The sequence below is a fragment of the Dendrobates tinctorius genome, unplaced genomic scaffold, assembly GCF_039654945.1.
Source record: "Dendrobates tinctorius isolate UK_male_01 unplaced genomic scaffold, ASM3965494v1 ptg000201l, whole genome shotgun sequence".
In the NCBI taxonomy this organism is placed as follows: Eukaryota; Metazoa; Chordata; class Amphibia; order Anura; family Dendrobatidae; genus Dendrobates; species Dendrobates tinctorius.
In genome coordinates, this window is record NW_027361868.1 from 11,848,475 (window position 1) to 11,869,931 (window position 21,457).

General features: G+C 43.9%; 2 protein-coding genes across 2 annotated transcripts; one reads left to right on the plus strand and one right to left on the minus strand.

Moving 5' to 3' along the window:
- Window positions 1-635: 635 nt before the first annotated feature.
- On the minus strand, window positions 636-14,732 carry UTP25 (UTP25 small subunit processome component). The gene is made up of 12 exons (XM_073553430.1): window positions 14,474-14,732; window positions 14,030-14,069; window positions 11,409-11,658; window positions 11,014-11,211; window positions 10,311-10,399; window positions 8,357-8,758; window positions 7,418-7,634; window positions 6,960-7,162; window positions 3,492-3,674; window positions 3,231-3,343; window positions 1,878-2,123; window positions 636-975 (listed from the first exon to the last, which is right to left on the minus strand). Exons 1-12 carry the CDS (start codon window positions 14,578-14,580, stop codon window positions 729-731), a joined length of 2,295 nt encoding a protein of 764 aa, XP_073409531.1. The 5' UTR covers window positions 14,581-14,732; the 3' UTR covers window positions 636-728.
- Window positions 14,733-14,759: 27 nt separating this feature from the next.
- TBCC (tubulin folding cofactor C) lies at window positions 14,760-17,956 on the plus strand. The gene has a single exon (XM_073553431.1). The coding sequence runs from the start codon at window positions 14,760-14,762 to the stop codon at window positions 15,723-15,725; it is 966 nt and encodes a 321-aa protein (XP_073409532.1). The 3' UTR covers window positions 15,726-17,956.
- Window positions 17,957-21,457: the final 3,501 nt, after the last annotated feature.

The following is a 21,457-nucleotide window of genomic DNA, read 5'->3' on the forward strand; positions in this document are numbered from 1 at the left end:
ATGGCAAAAAATGTGGGGTGCATTTGTGTGGCCGGAGCAGCTCGGTGCCCCCCTCAGCGTGGCCGGAGCAGCTCGGTACACCTGGTTTTCCCTCCATCTCCATCCTCAGACAAGGAAGAGATACCGTATTTTTCGGTAGGAAAATGGGAGTGTAAAATGCACTGCCGGGACATCCCCTTCCTCCCAGCTCAGGACCTGCTGCATTGCACCATTTCTGCAGCCGTCAGCTTCCTGCAGCAGCGGCGAATGCCTCCTGTGACCCTGCTCCACCACTGTCACCCCCCAGTAAGCAATCCTAAAATCAGGCTACAAGAGGCACCACCATTGTATGTATAAAAAGTTTTTTTTTTAATTTTTCCTCCCCAAAATTTGGGGTGCGTCTTATAGTCCGCAAAATATGGTCATTACATGTTTTGCATCTGTCTGACCTTGACAAAAGTACACCGAACGTCTTTGCTTGGTATGAACAGTCATTTTGTGCTAACAGACTTCCTTTAAATTTGATGAGCGCTTTCATTGGGGTAAATAGCCCCCAAATTATACATGGCATAATTGTTTCATGAGCTCATTATAATTATGGATTGACCTAATTATTACTGTTAATTATAAAAAAAAAACAAAAAAAAAACCACAGAAAATATTATTAATATTATTAACAGGATATAAGACAGTTCTGTACACAGGCTTGAATATCAGTGAAGCTTTTTGGTGGCTGGGGATGGTTGGGATCAGTCATTTTCCCCAGTGACAAAGAGGTGCACGTTCTTCTTGGACTGTAACATCTGGGCAGTCCGCTCCGCGCCCACCACGGCAGCCAGTCTCTGAGCATCGTACTTGGAGTACAGCACGGTGCACGTCCATGTGGCTTCCTCGCCCTTGTTCCATGCGGTCATCATGTTACACACCTCGCTGTAGAAGTGAGCATAAGTCGGCAGCTCGTAGAAGATCAGGTTCCGGACGCCCTTCAGCATGTACCTAAGAACATAAGAATGAGGATTACCAATCAACGTCAACGCCGATCTTTAGATTTTGTGCTGTTGGATTCTATAAAAATCATCCATCTTAAACCCAAACTGCCGGGACCCCCACCGATCCGCAGAAAGAAGGGGGTATACTGCCAGTTAAAGGGGTTTTCTCAACTTTTACCTTCAGAAGCACACAGTTCCTCTGCTTCCAAAAAAAAGGAGTATGCAGCCATTTTAGCGCAAGTTCATCAGCCTCATCAAGTCTATAGAGATCTACTATGTAGTGTATGCAGCTTATGTTTCGGAACCCAGTGACAGATTTACTTAAAAGGGTCAGACATGTTGCAGACTTTCAGAAGTGGAATTGACACTCGTCATCGATGAGCATTGTGTGCCACGAGAGGCATAACCAGCACTGGAAGATCTGGACTGAAAGAGTCAGTGGATGATTGGGCAGTGATCTGCGATGGCAGGACAGTTGAGGGGGAAAGTATGATCATTTACTCTTTTAAACCATTTTGTGTGCCTATAAAGAATCAAGAAAAATGGCGGCTGGTCGCTACTTTGCAAATTGACTCACAAAAAAAAAAAAAAAGTTATTTGAAAAAAAAAAAAAAATTTTTCTGGAAACTTGTGACGAATATCCTTTTGCTGAGAATCGACTGACTCGTCTCAACACTTGGATCCTTGTAAAAATGGCAAAGTGGAGTCATAAATGGTTGTTTTCATCTTTTTGTCCGCATATATATAAGGTATTAGTGTCATTTCTAGAGGGAGTTTCTGCTTCAGGGAGCAAAGGGCGACCAATATGGCATCGTGTGACACCTGGGCTGCGGCAGTAATGACGCGCACTAATGAGCCCTCCGGGGAGACCCCCTCCAAGGCTTCACAAACAAGCTCCAATATCCTCACCTCTTATAGAAGTGGAACCTCTCAGTGACCAGAAGGAACTGTCTCTCTCCTTTCAGGAAGTGCTGCCGTGCCCTGGAGATCCCCGGCTTGTCCGTATACTCGCAGATGTGGGTGAAATTCAGCTCTTCCTTTTTGAAGTAATTTCGGAGCCGCACGTAATCGAAGTAGGAGGGGATGTAGATCAGGGTGTGCGACATGATGGCGTCTCGATATTGAGGCAGGATCTTGTCAGTGAAAAACTTAAATCTAAAAAGGAAAGAAAACGCATTAAAAGAAGCGGTTGGTCTGCGGTCGGACCGTATTTCCCGAACATCTGACGCAGCTCTAATACTATAGCGGTCTCATTACACAAAAAAAGTCTTATTTTCTGTTTCCATATATGAAGCCGCCTCTTCCGCCATCATCTTTAATCACGCAACTAATTTTCATTTTTGCGCTTTTATTGTCTTCCTCTCCCTTCTTGCTAAAGGCATAACTTTTTGCATCCATCTGCCATATGGGAACCTGTTTTTGTTTTTTTGTGCGGGATGGAAATATGGAATTTCAGTTTCCCGTATAACATCGCCATTTACTGATACCCATAAATATTTAAATTTTTCTGTCGCTAAAGATCTCTTATTTTTTTTTGCACCACTTTGGTGTATATCAAAACATTTTTGACCATTTTTGTGGAAAAGTGGGAAAAAATAGCAAAAACTGAAGAAAAAAAAAAAAAAAGGCAATTAATAAGGTCAATTAATACTTGGACAATACTTTCTTACTTGCTATATTCCACCTTTATAAAATGATAGCCTGTGCTAAACTCTGGTGCCAGTGCTGTTCAAGCGACATCGGCGCCTGGTCTCCCGGGGCTCTCGTGACATTATTGTGCTACATGAGCCCTGCAGCCGATCACCAGTCACTTCACTCTCGCCTCCACTCAGAGGAAGAGAGCGGCAGCTCGCACTTCTTCCAGGTGTCCGTTTCGTCCGAAGACTTTATAGGTGTTATTAGTGCGAATATTACTGACTGGCAATCCATTGTGTCCCTGGGGATGGCTGTTCCATCGAAACTGTGCCACTGAATTGCTGCAGTCACACTGACTAGCTAAACAGCAGCGGTCGGAGCCGGTTTCGCTTGCTGCTGTTAGATGCCGGTCACGGCTGTATAACGCAGATGGCGCCTGCCTTGTATGAAGTGGATTCCCCTCCTAAGCCGGCACGCACCCTAGGATGCATCAGAGTGCGCTACGAGTGTCATCCAACTTTCTCATACATGGAAAAAATTAAAATTCCAACTTTTGACTTTCTCCCCATAAAAGTGACTGCATAAGTGTCAGAAAGGAGTCAAATTCATCCAACATCAGTGCCTTACCGGGCATCAATGACAGAAAGCACGTCGTCTGCCTCCAAGCGCTGGAAGACGTGGGGAAGCTGCACCATGACGTGACTTATGGAGCCTGACGTAGCCATGTTTCTCACAGCCACCTGGATAGGAACGAGCAAAAAGCAGAAAGGTGTAAGGTTTCCCCCCATCCTAAGGAATCAGCGAGTTCACACTTTAATCATTTTTATCCATCTACAGATACAAAGTCCACAGTGCGGACATCTGGGGGGTCGTGCTCACTGCACCTACCTGTCCGCTGTAATTACAGCAGTGCTTATTAAACACGGAGTTTATCTGGGGGTCCTGCAAGGCACTAAACAGCAGGGTCTGCCGATAGTACTTGGCCCAGTTACTGAGGTTCCACATACGAACACGAGAGAAGTCCACGCCGTGGGAGTCCGAGGGCTGCAGGTTCAGATGAGACATCAGGTGCTGAAAGGAGAGGAGCAAACATATCACGGTGTATGGAGACCCCGAGAAGATGGTCACACACCTGACATTCTTAAAGGGTACGGACACCTTAGAGGGGCATTCCTTTTTATTTCTTCCTTATACATAACGCCGCATAGTTGAATAAAAATCATTTTTGCAGTTGGGTTTTACTAAAAATTCTGCACTGTTTGCTTTCTATAGCCTCTTGCAGAATGAGTTAACTGAGAATTCATCATTGAGCTTGTTCTGAAGGGACGGTGTAAAACGCTTATCTTACGCTCAGCTGATTTACAGTGGGGAAAAAAAGTATTTAGTCAGTCAGCAATAGTGCAAGTTCCACCACTTAAAAAGATGAGAGGCGTCTGTAATTTACATCATAGGTAGACCTCAACTATGGGAGACAAACTGAGAAAAAAAAATCCAGAAAATCACATTGTCTGTTTTTTTTTTCATTTTATTTGCATATTATGGTGGAAAATAAGTATTTGGTCAGAAACAAGCAATCAAGATTTCTGGCTCTCACAGACCTGTAACTTCTTCTTTAAGAGTCTCCTCTTTCCTCCACTCATTACCTGTAGTAATGGCACCTGTTTAAACTTGTTATCAGTATAAAAAGACACCTGTGCACACCCTCAAACAGTCTGACTCCAAACTCCACTATGGTGAAGACCAAAGAGCTGTCAAAGGACACCAGAAACAAAATTGTAGCCCTGCACCAGGCTGGGAAGACTGAATCTGCAATAGCCAACCAGCTTGGAGTGAAGAAATCAACTGTGGGAGCAATAATTAGAAAATGGAAGACATACAAGACCACTGATAATCTCCCTCGATCTGGTGCTCCACGCAAAAACCCACCCCGTGGGGTCAGAATGATCACAAGAACGGTGAGCAAAAATCCCAGAACCACGCGGGGGGACCTAGTGAATGAACTGCAGAGAGCTGGGACCAATGTAACAAGGCCTACCATAAGTAACACACTACGCCACCATGGACTCAGATCCTGCAGTGCCAGACGTGTCCCACTGCTTAAGCCTGTACATGTCCGGGCTCGTCTGAAGTTTGCTAGAGAGCATTTGGATGATCCAGAAAAGTTTTGGGAGAATGTCCTATGGTCTGATGAAACCAAACTGGAACTGTTTGGTAGAAACACAACTTGTCGTGTTTGGAGGAAAAAGAATACTGAGTTGCATCCATCAAACACCATACCTACTGTAAAGCATGGTGGTGGAAACATCATGCTTTGGGGCTGTTTCTCTGCAAAGGGGCCAGGACGACTGATCCGGGTACATGAAAGAATGAATGGGGCCATGTATCGTGAGATTTTGAGTGCAAACCTCCTTCCATCAGCAAGGGCATTGAAGATGAAACGTGGCTGGGTCTTTCAACATGACAATGATCCAAAGCACAACGCCAGGGCAACGAAGGAGTGGCTTCGTAAGAAGCATTTCAAGGTCCTGGAGTGGCCTAGCCAGTCTCCAGATCTCAACCCTATAGAAAACCTTTGGAGGGAGTTGAAAGTCCGTGTTGCCAAGCGAAAAGCCAAAAACATCACTGCTCTAGAGGAGATCTGCATGGAGGAATGGGCCAACATACCAACAACAGTGTGTGGCAACCTTGTGAAGACTTACAGAAAACGTTTGACCTCTGTCATTGCCAACAAAGGATATATCACAAAGTATTGAGATGAAATTTTGTTTCTGACCAAATACTTATTTTCCACCATAATATGCAAATAAAATGAAAAAAAAAAACAGACAATGTGATTTTCTGGATTTTTTTTTTCTCAGTTTGTCTCCCATAGTTGAGGTCTACCTATGATGTAAATTACAGACGCCTCTCATCTTTTTAAGTGGTGGAACTTGCACTATTGCTGACTGACTAAATACTTTTTTTCCCCACTGTATGTCCATAAATTTCAGCTCCATAAAATCAGCTGAGTGGAGCTCAGAAGAAAAAAGGTAACAGTTATAAAAAGTGAAAAGGAGCTCACCGACAGATACTCTGTTAACTCAGTGGTCCATATCCTTTAAAATGTACCAGTCATTTCACCACATAGGATCATGTTTTACTACAGCATCTGTTTTTTTTAATGCCTTAATTCTAAGATCGGGACGTGTCCCAATTTGCACATTTTGTAATTTGCCATCCACAACAGGAATGCTGTGGATCTCAACAGTTTAACCCTCTAGATTCCACAGTCAATAGCAACAGAATCTCAGCCAATCAGCACTCCATGACGCAAATGTGGCCTGGCGATGAATTACCAGGACCATCAGGTCCGCCTGATTAGATCCGGACAGAGGGTAATACAGTCAAACATTAATGCTTTTACATCAAATGATCGCTGCTCCAGGTCCCTTAGGCTACTTTCACACTAGCGTCGGCCGACGTACGTCGCAATGCGTCGTTTTGGCGAAAAAACGCATCCTGCAAAGTTGCCCGCAGGATGCGTTTTTTCTCCATAGACTTGCATTAGCGTCGCATTGCGACGTATGGCCACACGACGCATCCATCATGCGACGGATGCGTCGTGTTTTGGCGGCCGCGACGCACACAAAAATGCTACATGTAACTTTTTTTGTGCGTCGTGTCCGCCATTTTCGACCGCGCATGTGCGGCCGAAACTCCGCCCCCTGCTCCCCGGACATTACAATGGGGCAGCGGATGCATTGAAAAACTTTCACAACGCGCGACGGTACGTTGGGACGACGCAGTGCGAAAGTAGCCTTAGTGGGACACATATAAAAAAAAAAAAAAAGTAACGACTCTTGAATGTAAGACCAAAAAAAAAAAAAAGAAAAAAAAAAAGGGGGGGGGATAAGTAAATCAATAAAGGAGTTATCCGCCTTTGGAATTTTTTTTTTTTTTTTTTTTTTTTAACTTAAATGCATGTAATTTGAGGCTAAAAATATTTTTTTTTGCAAAATGGATTTCATTAAAGTTGTTCCACCGTTTGAGATTTACAGGCTTTGTTTCAACTTTGATGCGGTTCGAGATCAGGAATGAGTTGAGATGAGCTAAGAAAAAGACAGATAAAAGAGAGTTACAAACTCTCCCGTCATTCAATCTGAATGAGCTCACTGATGGATTCTCAGTTCTACAGAAGAGGCTACAGAAGACTAGAACGGTGATTTTTTTTTTTTTTTTTTTTTTAAATGAAATACATTTAAAATTTTTAAATAAAATCCCCCAAATAATAACTATTATAACAATTAATTGTATTATAATCATCCATCAGGTGTACTCAACTAGAAATTAGGAAAATTGAAAATGTTGCGCACTTACCAGCACGTGCTCCCAGTTTTGCATCAGGTAGATGTCAGTCTGATCCAGGACGAGGATCTCTATAGAAGAGAGAAAATCAAAATCCCTCTTTTTCTCGCCTTCGGTGCCGATGATGGTCCGCAGCCCCAGGGGAGAAGCGATGATGATGTCAGATGAGTAGAATGGAGAATACAGCCTCATGCTCTTCTGCATGACGGACACTCCTGTTGGATGGAAACCATGAGACTTAGTCTTCTGCTGATATTGAGGCAGAGGACGCTGTGATGACATCAGTCCCGGTCCACTGTCAATATCAGAAGAGGGTCTATCACCCTTTAGTGGAACCCCTGCCACCCAATCTTAGGGAGCAGAGGAGTTGTGACGGCAGCATAGGCCCCGATGAAGGCCACCTGTGTTCACCCTCTGGCCCTATAATGGGCACTAGCCCTTGTACCAGCAGTCATTGCCCCCAATCTTACCTATCCTAAAGTGATCATCGATGTTCCCAGCGAACATGGCTTCATAGTCCTCGGGCCTTTTCAGATTGGGAGGTCTATGACCGGGGTCAGAGCCAAACTCTTTCTTGAATCTCTTCTTGCTGCTCACTTCTATCTTTTCGCCGGACCCCTCTAGGAGGCTGATTAACAGCTGCACCACTCGCAGGGCAGATTCACGGAACGGCAAGACTATGAGGACCTGAACAACAGATTAAAGCCGTTGGGTCGGAATAATGACATAAAGCAGCCAATGTGTTATAGGAATCTCCAAGGAAAAAAGGAAGTCCAGCTCAACGAATAAAATCCAAGATATTCTGTATTCATTTCATTAAAATACAAGTATGGCTGCTATGATCGTCATTGCAGTTTTTACCCTGGCATGGGATGATCGCACAGGGAGATGCCCAGGAGGTTCTGAACGCGTTTCGAGCGTTATGCGCTCTTAAACTCCTTGAAACGCGTCCAGAACCTCCTGGGCATCTCCCTGTGCGGTCATCCCATGCCAGGGTAAAAACCGCAATGACGATCATAGCAGCCATACTTGTATTTTAATGAAACGAATAAAGAATATCTTGCATTTCATTCCTTGAGCTGGACTTCCCTTTTTCCTTGGAGTATTTCAAGACGTCTGGGTGGAGACGTGTCCTTGCTCGGATTTTGCTGCATTATCAGTGACCAAAGGGGTGAGCTGAATCTAACCTTTTTTTCCCTTTTGCATTATAGGAATCTATATCCAGGCGTTGAAAATAAGAAACCGAAGCGTCTTATCACCAACGTCGGACATATTAGATGGATGTTCTGCAAGGAAATCAAAAGAACAGCAGGGGGTTCCATAACAGCAATATTGAGACATAAAGAATGATTGGAAAAAAAAAAAAAAAAAAAAGAAAAAAAAAAAAAAAAAAGGAGTATAACTCTCACCTTGGGTCGGGTGAGACCCTGATCTCGGAGATCATCATCGAGTTCTATCTTCGGATCTTTCGTTCTAGAGTTGTTGTTGAGCACTTGAGAGTTGGCTTTTAGCACGTGATTGAGAGAGTGGAGACAGTAGACGTGTCTAACCTCTTCCCCCTGAGCGGTTGCCATTCTGGATGGATAATATAAGTCTTTGTAAGAGTTCATTATGGTAAACAGTTCTCTCTGTAGGGAGTTGAAGAAGCTCCGCTCGCTCTGGCCTGTGAGAGCCGAGTGGTTTGCTATGGGCCATGTGGAGTCCAGCGGCTTGTGGAGATAAAGTTTTGTCAAGTCAGTTTCCTTCTCAGATTTTAATGGATGGACCTTTTTAAAGGACGACGAAAAGACCAATTGACCCAGTGTTGGCCACTGAAAAGAAAAAAAAAAAAAAAATTTTTAAACTTATTTATATTTGTAAAAATAAGGTGAAAATAAAATATATATTTTTTTGCACTTTACTTTTTAGTGCCTTGAACCTGCAATTGTTTGATCACATATACTATATACTGCAGTACCATAATACTGTAGTATATACTGTACATTGTAGTACCCAAAGTGGAATCGCTACTTGCAGCTGGGACAAGGAATAGTTGGGATGTGTATGTCTGACACGTGGCTCAGATATCACATAAATGCAGAAGAAAAAAAAACAACTGAACAAATTGGTAATAGTCATCCTCCCGATCGCTAACATCCAACCTCAGCCAATGAGAGATCCAGAGGAGCAAGTGGTAACCAACACAAAAGGCCCCTTTATCACACCTCAGTTCACCAACATTTTTGCCGAGATCCATCTGATGTGAGATTTACGTGATCACAATGGATTCAGGTTGCACATTCAAGACTAGAATTTAAAACAATGATCAAAAGGAATCTAGTGTGCCAACCAACGCTAGGCATGTTCACACTATTACACAGATCTCTTAGACTTCATGATGCTGCTGTGTTTACAGGGAACGTGTCATCAGAAAATAACCTATTGTTTAAATCAAGTTGGCATTTTTAAAACTTTATAAACTTTTTACATTTTTAAATTTTCCATATTAACCCCCCCCATGCCCACGCACACACAATCGTGCAATTTTCAGAGGTCACACACTTCACTTTCACCACATTTTATAAGTGGTCATAAACTTGTGAATAACTAGTGAAGGAATAAAGTTACTTTAAAACCAAGCACGCCATTGTTTTTCTTGTGAAATTCTCAATAAGTATGATGTGTCACATGACCCTCTTACCATTGAAAAAAATAAAGTTGGATCCAAAATGGCCGCCATGGTCACCACCCATCTTGAAAAGTTGGGTGTATCCATATAAATGGCCCACCCTGTACAGTAAAGGATCCACCATAGGTGATGTCACAGCTCACCTCCTCCCCCTCCTCTACAATGGCTGATAATACCTCTACACAGTGGATAACACAGGATCCAACCATTCACAATAGGTGATATCACAGCTCACCTCCTCCCTTCACAGTGACTTTTGGTCTGATTAGAGCATTTCTAGAAAACTCTCCTACACAAGTCAATAATGTCAGAGCCAGTCTGTTGCTGCCTGTGTCCATGTGGCTGATGTGCAGGCCAGGAAGTAAAAGGCCAATATTAAAATTAGTGGCAAGTATGAAAAGATATAGTAAAAAACAAAAAAAAAAAATTAAATCACCACTACAAAAATGACTCATGATCATCAAAAAATAAAATGGTTTTACACAACACATTCCCTTAAATATCAGCACAAAAAAGTTTGAGAGGATATAAAAGCTATTCTGACATAGTTTTTTAATGTAAGTAAACCAGCCTCAACAGGCCTAAGAAATCTATTTAATAGTATATGCGGTTTGTATTGTGCAATCCGGTGACAGATCCTTTATAGACGGGCTACATGACTCCTGGCTGTGTGAAATAGTAATGTTGGGCTTTACCTTCACGGATGCAGTTGCTTTAGGGTTGCTTGTGATTTGGGTAATGTTGGCTTCTTCCAGTTCTTGGTCAACATGCTTTTTATATGGATCTTAATAAAAAATAATAACACCAGAGGAATATTATATATAGTTATTCTTCACTTATACAACAGTCAACTAAAGGAATATTCTCATCTCAGACATTTCTGGCAGATCCTCAGATCTGCAAGTGTGGCCGCCTCTTCAATCGGCCAGTATGAGGGTCGGGGGGAGATGAGAACCGCATTTATCAGACATTTATGACATATCCTGAGGATGATTTTAACTTTTTATCCCAAAAGTCTAACGTTAAGGGCAGGATTTCCATATTCAGTGCCAGAGTTAAAGGTGGGATTTTGCCATATATCCAGGGCCGACATCACCATCACACAGTGAAACTCTCTCTGGCATCATATAGCTGATAGAAGCGAACATTGCATTTAAAGACAGGTATAATTATATTTTTTTATCTATCATGAAGTGAAATGGAGCTGTGTCAGTGCACTTGGTTTCTTCCCAAACATACGGACACACCCCAGCGACCTTCCAGCCTGATTTGCAAATGGCTGTCACATCAGAGCCGTACAAAAAAAGGTATATTTATTATTTTTATTGGAGAGCAAGTGACTACACATCCATACCGCTACTTCATACTAATACTGGCTCACTTTAGCTATAGAAATACCTTCAGAATCTACGCTGGGCGGTTCTGTAGTCTCAGACTTTTGGCCTTCAGCACCTTCTTCCAAGAAATTAGTCTCTAAACTAAATTTAGACTCGAGTTTACGGTCTGTGAATTCCTCTTTGTCTTGCTGGGCCGGATCTCCGGGCTCAATTGGATCTTCATCTTCACCCTGTTGCTCAGCCTCACTGGTTTCATGCTCTGAAACAGTAGAAAAAAATGTTACTCAGAAGGTAAAAACAAAACACTCACAATATAAATCCTTTTGACTGGAACATCGAGGATTTCTGCTGCTTCAGAAAAGAAAATCCCATTTTTAAGGTCATATCTACTTTTTTTTTTAAAAAAAAGCAAGGGAGATGAAATCGCAGGTCATCATTTGGCATATAATTTGCTACCTTCTTGAGCATCATCCTCCTCTTCAGATTCTTGTTCTTCTTCACTGTCTGCATTAGTGGCCAACTGTTCATTCTCCTGTTCTCCTTCATCATCCTCAACTTCCTCCTCTATTTCATCATCATCTTCGTCTTCCTCATCGTCATCAGAAACGTGCTTTAATGAAGCCAGCAGCCGCTGATACACATTGACATTCTCTGGTTCGCTCTCGGTCTCACTATCCGAATGTGATTCCTCCTCAGAACTATTGGGCTAGAAAATAAATAAATTTGTCAAGTTATCAAATGGCTTCATGTCTGTTGGAGGAAAAGTCCTAAATGTGTATCAGATGCAGTGTAGACCGTCCAGACTGAGATCATGATTCAAGGATGCCTGAATTTCGCTTAACTTGCAAATTTGAGTTTCTTAATGCCCTCTGGCTCATTTCTATAAATTTACATATTTTATTTCCATGTCAGCTTCATTTCCAGTGAAATAAGCTAACCCAATACCTCCCTCCCTTGCTTTAAGGGTTCATTCACAAGACAGTATTTCGAGTATGAGTGCCATCTGTTTTTTTTTTTTCACGGATAGCACTCGTACATGATAGTCTATGAGTTTGCTCATATGTTAGATTTTTTTCCTTGTGCAAAATCACAGAGACATGTACAATATTGATCCAAGTGTTGACAATGCAAGTCTATTAGTTAGGAAGAAAAAAATATATATATATCAATCGGACAATATTCAGATGACATCCAGGTGTGGTCCATTTTTCCCTGACTGGAGACGGTGGGAAAACTTACATTAATTTTTTGTCATTAGGAAAAAAATAAATAAATAAAAACCTAATGAAACTCGGTCCATTTTTCTTGTGCGAGAAAAATTACTGATGTCTGGATGAGGCCTAAAGCAGATAAATTGAAGTTGCATCCCCCTCCCTCCTTCTACTGGTAGTTTACATTTGTAGGGGGTTAGAAAGCAAGAAAAGGTTATTGATGGAGTTTGATGAAGACGTGATCTTTCTCTACTGAGATTCCAATTTAAATAGTCACATGTGTTGCTGGTACATGTACCTGACCTTTAAAATAAGGGTCCAGGCACCCCTGTTCTCAGACCGTAGGGGTCCCACGCTTGTATTGCCACTTCCCAATCACACATTTATTCTATATTTAAAGAAGCTTTTTCTTTTTAGAAATGAAAAGAAGGACTTGGGGATCCTAGTTAATGATAAACTTACCTGGAGCAGCCAGTGCCAGGCAGCGGCTGCCAAGGCAAACAGGATCATGGGGTGCATTAAAAGAGGTCTGGATACACATGATGAGAGCATTATACTGCCTCTGTACAAATCTCTGGTTAGACCACACATGGAGTACTGTGTACAGCTTTGGGCACCGGTGCTCAGGAAGGATATAATGCAATTAGAGCGGGTACAAAGGAGGGCAACAAAATTAGTAAAGGGGATGGGGGAACTACAATACCCAGAGAGATTAGCAAAATTAGGATTATTTAGTCTAGAAAAAAGACGACTGAGGGGCGATCTAATAACCATGTATAAGTATAAAAGGGGACAATACAAATATCTCTCCGAGGATGTTTATACCAAGGACGGTGAAGGTCACAAGGGGGCATTCTCTGCGTCTGGAGGAGAAAAGGTTTTTCCACCAACATAGAAGAGGGTTCTTTACTGTTAGGGCAGTGAGAATCTGGAATTCCCTGCCTGAGGAGGCGGTGATGGCGAACTCAGTCGAAGGGTTCAAGAGAGGCCTGGATGTCTTCCTGGAGAGTAACAATATTGTATCTTTCAGTTATTGTTAGGTTCTTTAGAAGGACGTAGATCTGGGGATTTATTCTGACAGAATTTTATAGGCTGAACAGGATGGACTAAAGTCTTTTTTCGGCCTTACTAACTACAGTATGTTACTATGTATGGAATATTTCTGATGTTTCAGAATCATGGGGGATGCAGCACACATTTTTTTGCCCTCTCCCTTGACCCTGCCACCCAGCCGTACCGAGAAATGCAGGGCAGCACTATTCAAATGAATGGGATCAGTTATTAATTTCCTGCATTTTAGTCCACCCAGCTGTGCAAGAAAAAAAATTAACAGCGGTCATAGCATTACACCAGCACAGTGCCCCCTTCTATTTTTTGGGGATCAGTGGGCATTGCAGAGGTCACACCCCATATGGTGATGGCATACTACAGCAATATGGCATCTTCTTAAAAGATACAGAAACCACTTTAATCATTTGTGTATACACTGACAATCCCCATTACTGCCACAGCAGCCCGCTCTTTCCTACATTAATATCTGCCTTCTGATGAAGCAAACAGATTTATCCGAGAAGACAGTAACAGGGCATGTATCCGCTGCAGCCAATGTATTTGTCCTGCGCTGAAATAAAAGTATAAAAACTTTGCAAATAGTTTTGCTGAAAAAAAACATGACCATTTTGTATCTACAGCTCTCACGCGGACCTATGTCCTTCCATGGTGACAGACTACAAGCAGGCCAAGTGTAGTCTGATCCAGCAGCCATACTCCCTTCCATCAGTCGCTGTTAGTCGGGAGGTGCTTTCTGTAACCTGGGGAGCTCAGAAGCTCTAAATATCATCATAGGAACATGGGACGCTCACTCACCAGCTCCACCACCTGTGTCCTCTCTTCTACACCGGAAACTCTGGAAGAAGAAAACGAGATAAATTACGGATGTTATCCAACTGCTATAAAACAGAATTAACATAAGTGACTTAGATTAGGATTCCAACCTTTCCTCAAGAAAAAAAAAACAGAGAAAAATTGTAAAGTGTCAGATAATTATGTAAAGAGTCAAATAAAACATAAAAAATTAACAACACATTTATTATTTCTAAAAAGTAATAGAACATTTTTATCCCATAAGCTGATGGGATCAGTGATTTCTTTTTAATTATGTTACCCATCATAAAAAAAACAAGATGACTGTATCATCACTCTGTTATTCCTCCTGGAATAATTGGAGCCTAAGGGGTTAATAGCCTTCCAGGGAGCCCCCACCCCCTACTGGTATAGAACCCAGAATATTGGGTCCCAGTCCTCACTCACTGGTCATAGAAAGGGTGCTGCTCCCCGAACTCCTTCAGGTGTTTCTTCTGCTTCTTGGTCAGGGAGCTGACACTCTCATCTCTCCGCTGTTTCCTTTTCTTCCCCATGGCTGTAAGCGCCACGTGGGTCACCGCGCATGCGTTGTAGGTTTCCGTCGCTTGCTTGATGACATCAACGAGTTCCCGGAACGCACGTACGGTCACGTGACAAACGTCAGCCGGAAAAGACCGTCAGGACGTGCTTGCCCGTGCGTCACTAACTTGCGCCCGCCCTCCCTGCTGTCACTATGGAGATGGCTAATTCTGTAGACCGGCCCCGGTTACCCGAGAGGTTACAGCGGAGGGAGGAAGAGAGGCAGCGGGAGGTGGAGAAGAAGCGGCAAGAGAAGGACGAGCAGGCCGTGCAGGAGGAGAAGAGCGGATTCTTTAACTCCAGCTTCGGCCTGGAGAGAGCCGCCATTGAGGAGGTGTTGTCCGGGGAGGATGCCGGTGGCGGAGCTGAGGCTCTGGATGAGGTCTCCGGGCGGCTCCAGCGGCTGCAGAAGCTGCTGAATGACAGCATGATGTTCCTGCCGTCCTATGACATCCGCCAGGCGCAGGAGCACATCACCCGGCTGCAGGGGGCGCTGGAGGCGCGGAGGCAGCAGCTGCAGCCCAAGAAGAAATTCGCATTCAAGTCCCGGAAGAAGGAGGCTCCAGCCCGCCCGGCCGCCGCCCCGGTGATACGGGCCAAGGAGACCCCAGCCGAGCCCGCTGCCCAGTGCGGCCTCCAAGGCCTGAGCGGCCAAGAGCTGTTCATGGAGGCGGAGGAGATCGAGCAGAAGGACGTGCAGCTGAGCCAGCTCCGCGACTGCACCGTTACCCTGCCCGGCAGCCCCGCCACCCTGCACGTACGGGAGCTGAGCGGCTGCAAGGTGCTTTGCGGCCCGGTGGTGACCTCCGTGTTTGTGGATAACTGCACCAACTGCCTCTTCACCTTCCCGTGCCAACAGCTCCGCACCCACAGCACCAGGGACTGCCACTTCTACCTGCACGTTACCAGCCGCGCCATTATCGAGGACTGCAGCGGCCTCCTCTTCGCCCCATTCACTTGGAGTTACCCCAGTATCCAGCAAGACTACGAGCGGGCCGGCCTGGATCAGAACCGCAACAACTGGGACCAGGTGGACGACTTCAACTGGTTGGCGATGGACGTCAGGTCTCCAAACTGGAGTATCATCCCCGAGGAGGAGAGGATCACCCACTGGAACTGAGACCGCAGCACCATGTACTTGTATCACTGAACAGGGCATGTCAAAACGGGACCAACCGTATATATATATATATATATATACACACCTTGAACAGTAACGGTATACATGGAGTCTTATGCTGGCTGACCATATATATGCTTTATATAGTGACTATGCAACAATGGAGACCCACAAATGGGTAATATAGTAACTGCACATTAGGTCGTTTGGGAACCGAACGTGTGTGTATATATATATATATACTGTAACTGTATACATCCAATTAACACCCACAGTATACATGACTTGTATAGTAACTACATCAGGTCATATGGGACTGACCGTATGTACGCCTTGTTTAGCAGCCGTATGTGAACAATGAAGAAATAAATTGTGCAAGCTGCAAAATACAACATTAAAGGGGTTGTCTTATTAAGAATTCTCTTCATTCACGAAAACGGAGTGATTTTTTTATTCTGAAGCATATAGTTTGTTCCCATGGTTACCAGCCATTTCAGATACCTATTTCCTAGCACAGTGCTTAGTGACCCTGCACGCCTCCAGCTAGCAGCATCTGTGAGAGCGCAGCATATGGGCCAGCAGCTCGCTCAGCCAGGCCAGCGGCCCCAACTGTCAATCATCAGGAGCACACTGCCTCCCAACAAGCTGATAGGTAGAGGACCTATGTGTGCCTGAAGATTTAAATTAAGACAACCCTTTTAAGTATACCAACAAGTAGCCCAATAGAAGAAGCAGCTGAGCAAGAAAAATTGAGTTTATTAATATTTCAGCAAAACATAGACATGAAAATGATCAAGTGACTGAAAAGTGTTAAGATTTAATCTTGAATTTTGCAGCAGACACAAATTTCTGTTTCATAGTTCGTATACACTGTTTGGTTGTGAGCGGTTTCATGTACTCTCATAGGAACGGTTCAAACATTTTTTGCTGTTTTTATACAGCAACCATATACATCAAGACAAAGGGAAACTGACCGTGTATAAGTCCCGTGTGATATCTGTATACATCCCTTAGATGGAGACTTCTAGTAAACAGTATATAACAAATGAAGACCACCGTATTTATGCCTTGCATAAAAACCAAATACTTCAGCCCCAGCATATATAAATGGCTTGAATAGTAATTGTATACATGAATAGGATTGTCTCATATTTGCTCTTCAGGAGCGCACTGCCCTACTGCCTCTTGATTTCTTGCTTGCTGGAGGCAGCGCACTCCTAAAGATTGTTGATTTGGGCCAGTGGCATGGCCTAGAACTTCTGACGCAAACTTCGTGCTCTTCCAATGTTGCTAGGAAAAGGCTCTGAGGTTGGTCAGATCCAGCTAGTTCCAGAGCAACACTTACGGACTCTATAGCAAATGGTTTGTAAGTGTTTGCTCCTTGACTAGGACATCGGCCACTGCTGATACACTGTAGAGGTGTCCGGTAACCTAGGCAATGTGCTGTAAACTATCAAAGGAAAAATCACTCTGGTCTTGAGAACTGAGACAATTTTTAATATGAAGTAAATTGCAAAGTTGCTTGTTCTTAAAATCAAATTGCAGTTCTAACCATTTACAATTGAAACAATCCTATCAAGTCAAACGGAGAGCCATCATGTATAGGATTTGTACAGTAGCAATGTATATCCAGTCAGAGGGAGCTCGACCGTATCTATGCCTTGTGTATAAATTCTCTGCTGTGCCTTCAGTGATACTGACTCCATTCAGTCTATTTATTATTCGTTTACTCAACACCTAATATAATATTGTCAATCGATGGTTCTGTTTATTGCAACGTTTGGTATATCTGGCGACATCTACTCCAGTGCCACCTTCAGGTCTCCATCATCGATGCTGCCCAGTGTCACCAGGTCACTTCCCCAACTCACAATACATAGTTTTGATCAATGTGTCTCTTTTTGTAAAGCTGAATAAATGTTGGAAGATAAAATGGCGCTTTGGAAAAATACCACAATTAATGCTGAGTAACGTTACTTTTCCTGTACGGCTTTTCAGTCACATGACATTCAGAAGTGAACTGAGAGATCTTCTGGTTTCTTGTTCGCTGTGGGGTCGCAGGTGCTCACGTTTCTTCAGTGTCTGATTTTACGTCGTGTAATAGGAGATTTAGAGGCTGTATATTGCGCGTTATAGAAAAGACTGCGCCACAATCAAGAAATTAAATGGAAAAAAAAGACAAATATATTTCCTTGTTAAAAATAAAAAAAACAGTGATACTTTCCCATAAAGCTCACATCGTATAATTGTTCTTCAATGTGAAGATTAAACGAAGTTGATGGTTCTACCCTGTATGGGTGCAGATTCCAGTACAAAGGTCTGACCTCCAGACTTTTTACATTGGTTCACCGTTTGCATAAAATGTGATCAATGGGAGCAGATTTCCACAGTCATATAAGGGGAGATGGGATATCTCAATAAGGGCCTCATCCTGACTGATATAACAAGATTTCCCAGAAACCTCTACTGAAAAACATTACATAGGAAAATACAAAGAGGGTATTTTCTGTGTGTGACATAGCTGGGTGCTGTCCAGGATGAGAGCCAAGAGCACGGACTAGAAGAACATTATATTTATACCAATATTTTCTGCAGTATCACAGTTTTCCTTACTATTCATTGAGAGCAGAGCAGATTTCTAGAGTATTATAAAGGGCTAGTCCAGTACTTGGACAACTGCTTCTTAAATAGAAAAAATACCCTATACTCACCTCTAGCACCATGTCTCTCGTAACATTGTTATTCTACATAAGACCTGCAGCCAGTAACCACAAATTTTTTTTTATATAGCGCTAATGTATTCCGCAGCGCTTTACAGTTTGCACACATTATCCTCAATGTCCCAGATGGGGCTCACAATCTAAATTCCCTATCAGTATGTCTTTGGAATGTGGGAGGAAACCGGAGAACCCGGAGGAAACCCACGCAAACATGGGGAGAACAGACAAACTCCTTGCAGATGTTGTCCTTGGTGGGATTTGAACCCAGGACCCCAGCGCTGCAATGCTATCCACTGAACCACTGTGCTGCCGGGCTGCAGCGCTTACGCCCCGGACAGCTAAGGAAGTGAGAACACAGCGGCTCAATAGCAGCCACTGACCGGCTGCAGAGCTTATGACATAATAATGTTACATGAGACCAATATGAGAGGTGAGTACAGGGCATTGGTATGTTACAAGGAGGAATATAGTACTTAAGAAGGATTTGTTTTAGTAACCCTTTAATACTTCGGAAATTAAGACTTGGCCCCCAATTCATCATTGTCGTGTCTCCAGTTTTCTGAAGTAATTTGCTCTTTATTTGCAGATTTAGAGGGAACTTGTCACATGAAAAACGCAATTAACCTGCAAATATGGGGTTAATCTGCAAGTTAACCCCATCCCGACATATAACGTAATGTTACGTCATGTTTTGCGTTGCGTTCCCACAAATGGATGTACTGGTGGTACGTCATGGCAATCGTGCGGGCCCAGTAGCTGTGCCAGCGCGATCACTGCCAGGAGCATGGCTTAAGTGATAGCTGAGACCTAGCTGTCATTGCCAGTCCGGGGCTGTTTAATCCTCTAAATTCTGCTATCAATAGTGATCTCAGAATTTAGAAGGCTCCCTTTCCCGTCCGATTGGCGCCATGGGGGCTAGATGGTTGCCATAACAGCATGAGGTCATATGACAACCTCCTGATCTGTCAGCTACGGAGGCCTGCCCATGCCAGCAGCAAGATGCTTTTGTCAGTGTAAAACTGACAGGTATAAAAGCATTGTAGTGGTGGTGCATTGCAATATATTGGACCAGTGATCAGTTATGAAAGTTGAATTTCCATAGAGGGACTAAGTAAAAAAAAATGTTTAAAATAATTAATTGGGAAAATATTAAAAAAAAATCTAAGATCCAAAAAATGAAATATACTGATGAATATGTATAACTAGCTGAAGAGCCCGGCGCTGCCCGGGCATAGTAACTAACTACGGTTAGTTATAACAAATTATAATGAATTTATATATATAAACCTGAGTGTAGAGCCCCACCCACTCCGCATAGCCACATTCACTATAATATGCCACACAATCCCGTCAGCCAGAGCTACCGGACAACAACTCCTAATATCCCACATCGTCCCGTCAGAGCCACCAGACTACTAATATCCTACATCATCCCTTCAAAGCCACCGGACTACTACCCCTAATATCCCACATCATCCCGTCAGCCAGAGGTACCGGACTACTACCCCTAATATCCCACATCATCCCGTCAGCCATAGCCACTGGACAACTTCCACTAATATCCCACATCATCCCGTCACAGCCGCCGGACTACTACCCCTAATATCCCACATCATCCCGTCAGCCAGAGCCACCGGACTACTACCTCTAATATCCCACATCATCCCGTCAGCCAGAGCCACCGGACTACTACCCCTAATATCCCATATCATCCCGTCAGCCAGGGCCACCAGACTACTCCACCTAATATCCCACATCATCCCATCAGCCAGAGCCACCGGACTACTACCCCTAATCAGTGGCGTAACTACCGGGGTAGCAGCCGAAGCGGTTGCTTTGGGGGCCCGGCCCATATAGGGGCCCGGGTCCCCGGCTCCAATCGGCGCTACCCGGGTAGTGCAATTAACTACAACTCCTCCCCTAGCAATGCATGTCTCTGTCACTTGCAGCCCCCCGCCGGTGCTTATTCCATCTTCAGTTCTCTGGTGTTCTTCCTGCTTTCAGCGTCCGCTCATTACCTATGCGCATAAGTAATGAACGGCTCATTACATAGGCGCATATGTAATGAGCGGCACCACGTGGACACTGAAAGAAGGAAGAACACTGCTAAGATGAGAAGATGGAACAAGCACCGCCCGGGGGCTGCAAGAGAGAGAGGTGACTGAGTATAACGGAGGGAGGCTCAGGGGCAGGCTGTCTGGCCTGGCGGGCTACCGGGTAAATATATACCAAGTGGTGCTGGGTGCTATATACCATGTGGTGCTGGGTGTTATATACCATGTGGTGCTGGGCGCTATATATATACCATGTGGTGCTGGGCGCTATATATACCATGTGGTGCTGGGCGCTATATATATACCATGTGGTGCTGGGTGCTATATACCATGTGGTGCTGGGTGTTATATACCATGTGGTGCTGGGCGCTATATACACCATGTGGTGCTGGGTGCTATATACACCATGTGGTGCTGGGTGTTATATACCATGTGGTGCTGGGCGCTATATATATACCATGTGGTGCTGGGTGCTATATACACCATGTGGTGCTGGGTGTTATATACCATGTGGTGCTGGGCGCTATATATACCATGTGGTGCTGGGCGCTATATACACCATGTGGTGCTGGGCGCTATATATACCATGTGGTGCTGGGTGTTATATACACCATGTGGTGCTGGGCGCTATATACATCATGGGGTGCTGGGTGTTATATACCATGTGGTGCTGGGTGTTATATACCATGTGGTGTTGGGCGCTATATACACCATGTGGTGCTGGGTGCTATATACACCATGTGGTGCTGGGTGTTATATACCATGTGGTGCTGGGCGCTATATATATACCATGTGGTGCTGGGCGCTATATACACCATGTGGTGCTGGGTGCTGTATACCATGTGCTGCTGGGTGTTATATACCATGTGGTGCTGGGCGCTATGTACACCATGTGGTGCTGGGTGCAGTATACCATGTGGTGCTGGGTGTTATATACCATGTGGTGCTGGGCGCTATA